This window comes from Lactuca serriola, chromosome 4 (genome assembly GCF_051521515.1).
Source record: "Lactuca serriola cultivar US96UC23 chromosome 4, Lser_US96UC23_V15, whole genome shotgun sequence".
NCBI classification, from domain to species: domain Eukaryota; kingdom Viridiplantae; phylum Streptophyta; class Magnoliopsida; order Asterales; family Asteraceae; genus Lactuca; species Lactuca serriola.
In genome coordinates, this window is record NC_136411.1 from 37,166,025 (window position 1) to 37,173,302 (window position 7,278).

The 7,278-nt window shown below is 35.5% G+C and overlaps 1 protein-coding gene across 1 annotated transcript; it reads left to right on the plus strand.

Moving 5' to 3' along the window:
* Positions 1 to 4,364: 4,364 nt before the first annotated feature.
* On the plus strand, positions 4,365 to 7,024 carry LOC145101333 (mediator of RNA polymerase II transcription subunit). Its single transcript, XM_079038524.1, has 7 exons — positions 4,365 to 4,716; positions 5,317 to 5,482; positions 5,621 to 6,074; positions 6,183 to 6,242; positions 6,316 to 6,384; positions 6,585 to 6,628; positions 6,717 to 7,024. The coding sequence occupies exons 1-7, from the start codon at positions 4,419 to 4,421 to the stop codon at positions 6,883 to 6,885; spliced, it is 1,260 nt and encodes a 419-aa protein (XP_078894650.1). The 5' UTR covers positions 4,365 to 4,418; the 3' UTR covers positions 6,886 to 7,024.
* The last annotated feature ends 254 nt before the right edge of the window (positions 7,025 to 7,278 follow it).

A 7,278-nucleotide genomic window follows, 5' to 3' on the forward strand; every position in this document is an offset into this window, starting at 1 on the left:
TAATATAATTATTATGTTTAAACAATCAAATAATCAACACAATTACCCATCCTCATTATCTTCTTTATTATTAAGGATCTACCCTAAGAATCAGCTATTTCTTGTTCATTCATTCCTAAGGAGTATCCTAAGAAATATGTATGAATTTCATCGTTGTAAATGACCCATCTGTCAAACATAACTACTAGTTCTGTCACTAGGGCGCAGTTGCCAAAATTGTGACATTCTCTATGGGGCGCATCTGTCGGAATAGTCCTTAAGGCGCATATGCCGGGATTATAAGGTTCTCTATTAGGCGCTTCTGCCGGTAGAGCCCTTTAGGCGCTTCTCCCGGGTTTTATTGACGGTATCGTTTTTGAGAATCCACTCGCAATACATATCAATGAGTTTTTAGAGTACACCAGTGAACACGTCGTTCACAACACCTACAGGTTGCGAGTCTGCTAGTGTTCCACTGGACTGTCTAGAATAGTCCGTGGTTGTCATCCATACTCTGCTGAATGACGGGGCCATCATTTGGGAAAAAGGCTTCTCACATCGTCCACCTCTCACCCTCACCTTACGGTCTGTTTCACCTCTCAACTCATCATCCAACTCATATTCCATCTATTACATCTACCCATGTCTTACCCCAACATTTTTGTAGATATAAAATACATATACAGTTTAAATCATTTAAAACGTGTATAGAATCGTTCACCCAGCATAGATAACAAGTATTCAGATAATATGCACACATAGCACGTAATTTATATAAAATACTTCATATCTATGTGTAAGCTGAAAGTAACTATGCACTCACTTGAGTAGGTGGTGACTCAGCACTCGGACAACGCTTCGATACTTTCAAAACATTTTCCTTCGATAAAACCTAGTATCAATACCACTAGGGTTTAGTCTAACGATAACCGCGATTAATTAATGGTACAACTATTATTATTATATCAGCGTTAAATAACACTCAATATAACTCATAATAATAGCCCACATACTTATTATAAGGTCCTAATAACATTACTATATTAAAACATAAGCTATACTAAAGATAGGTTAGGCGTAGCTCACTTACATCGGGTTTTCTCGAAAACCGGGCTTCGCTGGACCAGCGTTCCCGAGCCAAAAGGATCTTTTCTCGGATCCGTCGGGCGCTCCGGGGCTTCCGCCTCGTGCTAGGGAGTTACCCTAGGCTTTGGGGGGTTAGGGAGGCTTAGAGAGAGAAAGAAGAGGGTTGAGGGGTGAGGAAGTTGGAATGCCCGACACCTCTGTTTATAGGGGTGCTGACTGATCTACTCGCCGAGTAGGAGGACCTACTCGCCGATTTGGTGCATGTGGCAACCTTCTGGTGGTGCCACGTGTCCAATTCTGGTGGTGCCACGTCACCCCCTATTGCGTATCAGCCTTCAAACTTAGAAAAATCATAACTCTCGCATTCGAGCTCCGTTTTCGACGTTCTTTATATCCACGCGTAGGTAAAATCAAGATCTACAACTTTCATTTAGACTCCGTCGGCTAATTCTCGACCGATCTTAAATTTAACAGTAGGAGGCGTTTAGACTGTTAAATGACCGCGAAGAATTCGTAACTCCTTCTTACGGACTCCGTTTTCATCTATATTTTTACCGTTGAGTACCTATTAATGAGAACTTCAACTCTCACTTAGGTCGCGTAAGCCAAAAACCGCTCGAACTAAAATTCGAGTTTCGGGCCGTGCACTGCTAAACCGAATCTTAGAAAAATCATAACTTCCTCATACGAAGTCAGATTTGGGCGTTCTTTTTATGGATTTTCTCGGTTTAACATATTCTACGACTTTTGTTTAGATCACTAAGGCTAAAAAGTCTTCTATCGTAAATTCACTTTTTACGTCTCCCGATGTCGTGCCGGTTTTGCCGTAAAACTTCGACGGGTCATAACTTCTTCGTTATAACTCGGATTTCGGCGTTCTTTATATGTACGGAAACCTTGAGACATATTCTACAACTTGGTTAAGACTATTTATTATAAATAATCTTTTGCCGAAAAATCATTTTCGACACTTATCGCCTCTAAATTTACTAACCCGGATCTGCGGGCGTTACATTAACCAACTTATAATTATTAATAGAAAAGACACTACAGTTTATCACTTTTAACAATTTACAAAATATTTTTTGGGTTGTTTAAGGTAAACTAAAATTTATATTTAAGTCGACTCTGTAATGTTATATTTAAATTAATAATTTAACTATTTTATACAAATTGTTCGAAAAATATATCTTTAAAATGACAATCATTTACATTCAACAATATATTAAAACTAACAATTAAGCATAATATGTTAAAAGTTAAAAACATAACTTTACAAGTAGAAGTAAATATATTATTTTAATATTGAAATTTAGTTTATATATGATTCCACTTTAAGTTTGATATTTATTTAACCTTATTAACCAACTTATAATTATTATTAAAAAGAAATTGAAAAGTCATGGGAGTTTCAAATTAATGCGGTGAAATGAAAAATGCATGGGAGTTTCAAATGCATAAGATTCAAGAAAAAAAGCTAGCTTTATAAGATATATAGATATAGATATAGATATAGATAGATAGATATAGATATAGATGTAGCGTCAAATACAAGTCTTGGAGTCATGACGGGTCATGACGAAATTTTTAGAACCTTGGTTCACACTATTAACTTATTCATTTCATTATATGTTGTGAATTTCATTTAATTAAATTACAATTTCATTAAGTCACGCCAACCAAACTTTTAATATATGTAAGACAAAACTGCACAAATGGTCCTTATGGTTTGTCAAAAATTGCCACCTTGGTCCAAAAAGGTTTGGACTAGCACCAGATGTCCAAACTTTTAATTTTTTTGCGAGTTTGGTCCAATTTACTATTAACCTTTTCATAATGACGATTTTGCCCTTATTTTTTTTCATTTTTTTTATTATTTAAAGATTTTTTCAGATTAAAAGAAAAAAGAAAAAAGAAAATTTTCCTTTTCTATTTAATTTATATAATTTTTATAACATAAAAAATAGAAAATAAAAATTCAACGTCTCTTTGCCTCTCTCTCTCTCTCTCTCTTGGGTGAAACCTGCCAACAGAGATGGAGTCTCCGATCACCAAAAAGGAGGCAATTTCCCTTCACTGTCGATTAGCAAACCCCAAACCCCTCTTTCGATTTATATGACCCCCTTTGATCTCTACAGCCCTGTAGATGGCCAAAGCGGAGATTACGACCACCGAAAAAGGCACAACCCTCCCCCTCTTTTCTCCTTTCTCCCTTACTGGTTTCAATTTATCCATGAGTAATAACCAGGAAATGAAAAAGCCGTATACATATTCATATCATCGTCACCAAATTGTGCCCATCTCCATTGTTTGTGATCAATACACATTGAATGTGTGTGTGTGTGGCGTTGCGTCCCGGTCGAATAGAACATATACATACTTGTTGTTTAAAGTCGATCTGCAGGTGAGAGGAAGGATGGCAAAGCCGATCTAGCACCTTGCCACCGCTATGATACCCACTTCGTTGGACATTATCTGATACCAATTCAACTGTTCGGAAAACCTACCATACCGGTTCCAGCGTCTTCAAATCAAAGTGAGAGTCCCTAATTTAAGGTTCGTTGTTGTGTTTCATCATTCCTAATTTGGGATCTTTCTAGGTCTTGATCTAGTCTTGATCTATATCACTCTATGCTTTTCTAATTGAAGTTGATTTAAGCTTTTTAACCTAACAAAAAACATAGAAAATGACGAATGAAGAAGGGAGATCAAATTGAAGTGTGTATTGGGTGGATTATGTGTATTGTTTAAGTTGCAGATGAAATGAAAATAGACAAGGAAGAAGAGAATGGGGGTGTTTGGGGGTGATTTTCTTCTCACATGGAGAGAGAGAGAGAGAGAGAGAGAGAGATTTTCTTTTTTATTTTCTATTTTTTTGTTATAAAAGTTATATAAATTAAATAGAAAAGGAAAATTTTCTTTTTTATTTTAATCTGAAAAAACCTTTAAATAATAAAAAAATAAAAAAGAAAAAAGTAAGGGCAAAGTCGTCATTATGAAAAAGTTAATAGTAAGCGGATCAAACTCGAAAAAAATGTAAAGTTTGGACCTCTAATGCTAGTCCAAACCTTTTTAAACCAAATTGGTAATTTTTGAGAAACCACAAAGACCATTTGTGCAGTTTTGTCTATATATAATCGACATTTTCATAAAAACTTAATATGTATTTGGAGCGAGTAAGAAAAAAAAGGTGAAAGAGAGGAAATATGTGGCAAAGAACTAAAAGAATAGGAGCTAAAACGTAAAACAGAACTAGGCACGAGGCAAGTCTTATTTCTTTAATTTTTCAGCTACTAGTGCACGTGGCAGCTAAAATTTTGCACAAGAGGCATTTTACAACACACAACATCGAGATGCAGCACCAACACTCACAACCACCACTGTATTCCGCCGGAAACCCCATCTCTTCTCCACCGGATTCGCAAGATTCTACGACGGAGGCTCCTCCGAAACAAGTAGCCTTAGCTATGGATCGTTTGGCCCATGCTGCTCGACTCATTGCCGACATTAGACTCGGTGCAGATCGCCTTCTGGAGGCCCTATTTATTGCCGGACAGCATCCTCAACAGTCAAGCACCGGTAAACCCGTGCATTTGATTCTTCAAGAAGGAGCTTCTATGCGTCAGTACCTTCAAGATCTTCGAACTATTGGTAACTACTAATTTTACGTTTCGCTGTTTTAGGGTTTATGTTACAAGGGCTATCGTACAACCTTTGCTCCAAATAGTTTTGTAATTTAAGTTTTAGATCCTTCGATTCTAATCGATTGAATTCATTTATGCTGATGCTCCAATCCCCTGCAAAACAACGATCACGCGATGGTGTGACGACCCATGGGTCCGCCTCTCGCACATACATAGTCTAAGCTCGAAGCAAAGATGTTAAAATTAAAACTAATAAATCAGATCCTATATAAAAGTTGTTGCAATACATCTTTGGCATCAAGTATTTCATCAGACTCTTTGTACTGATTAGACCTGCTCTCAAGTCTCAACATGAAAATGGATTGAATTCTTTAGTTTTTGCAGAAAAATTTGGAAGTTGCAATAAAGCTTTATAATGATGTAATAAGGTAACATTAGTATTATATCCACATCAAACTCTACAACTGGTTTGGAATCTCAAAATGATTAGGTTTCATCTCAAGAATCATGGAGCATAACTTTATTTCAGGAATCATGTACATCTATCTTGTGTCAAATCTGAATTACTAAGCTGTAATATTGAATGTGTGATTTCTGAATCTGTTAGGAAGACAATTGGAAGATTCTGGAGTTCTGAATGAATCACTTAAGTCAAGAAGTAATTCTTGGGGTCTTCACATGCCTTTAGTTTGTCCTGATGGTGCTGTTGTTGCATATGCATGGAAGCGACAACTTGCTGGTCAGGCTGGAGCTTCTGCTGTTGATAGAACCAGGTATGCTTTCACTTCTTGGATATCTCTAATTCTTCTTCTTCTTCTTCTTCTTCTTCTTGATTTCTAGTTTCTTTCTGTTCCTTAGCAACCTTCCTATTTCATTCATCTTTAAAACAACAGTATGTTATAACATCCTAGGTTGGCTCTCAAGGCATTTACTGATCAAAAGCGACGTTTTTTCCCTCATCTTGATGATGATTCAGTAGACGAGTCAGTCACAAAAAAGCCCCGTGGGTCCCACTCCATAACCATGAGTCAGCAAGAAGAAGAGGAGTTGAGTGAATTGAGAATGAGAAGCGTGTCAGATGTTCTAACACAACTTGAAAAACAAATCCCAGAAGTCAAAACCTCAACTTACCAAAGATTAGACTGGTCAAAAAGAGCTTCATTACTCCCTAATGACACTTCAGATGAATCACAAAACACTCACAGTTTTCACATTAGGCCAGGATCAGGTGCAGGTGGTGCACCGGATGCTGACCAGATTGCTGTAATTGAGGTTTTACTCCCTTCGGTTTTTAGAGCAGTAATTTCTTTGCATCCAACTGGCTCCCTTAATCCTGATGCAGTAGCTTTCTTTTCACCCGATGAGGTAAATTCAATCCTGATGAATTATATATATATATATATATATATATATATATATATATATATATATAATTAATAATTAATTTGTGTTTTTAAAACTTTATCCAAAAAGGGTGGGAGCTATGTACATGCACGTGGGGTTTCAGGTTTTCACATCTTCAGGAACATCACGGTAAATTGGTTTTTTTTTTTATAATAATTTTAAAAATTAATTTAATTAATGTTTTATTAAATCTGAATTACAGGAACATGCTGCCATGGCTCCACAGCATTTTATTGGTGTGAATGCTGACATGGCACTCTATTCTCTACTGGTATGTCATCTCCATACTTTTTCATATGTTATTTGTGGTCCTTCAAGTTTGAGTTTTTATACAAATCCAGTTCACGGTTGAGTTTATAACTATATACAAATGATTAGTTTGATTATTGTAACAAAAAGATAGTAGAAGGGGTGTTTTTGAAAATATTGTAGATAAGTTTGAAAAAGAGAAAATAATACTTGTTTTTGCAGCATTGGATATGCAGCTATGAAAGTCTATTCACGAAAGTATGCAGGTATATAATAGTTTGATTTTGTTTGAATAGTGAAATAATATTTATTATTGTGAAGTAATAATAATATTGTAAATATAAATGTGTGCAGTAAATGTGGGAAATTACTGTGGATGGATAAAGAATCGGCTTTGTTATTACCTCCTGTTCAAAGGCCTTATCGGAATTTTAGTGTGAGTAAAGAGAAATTGTCAAGTAAGAATGAGAAGGTGAATGATATAGCAGCATATCACATTGGTTGTTTCCCTCAAGAAGCATAATAGACCTTATAACACTTTTTAACTTTCATCTTTATTTTTAACTTAATTTATATTTGTAGATAATTAATTTCTGACTTCAAATTTTTGAACAACAATGGTGGTGAGAGTAAACAAGGATGTCAAGTTTTTTAAAACAAAATCGCTAGACTAGAAGCTATATTGAAATTACAATATTTAATCATTTGGAGTGGAATTTCAATGTTAGGCAAAGTAAGAATTGAAAAAAAAATCATTAATTTTAAATGTTTTGTGTATATTTTTATTATAAATCTTCTCTTTTGTTGTCTAAATAAAATGATGAACATGAACACACAATAAGTTGAACTTGATCGGAGAGTATATGGGCTTCGATGAGCACATCTTTACAAGCTGTTTGATTAAGGAATGTGAGTT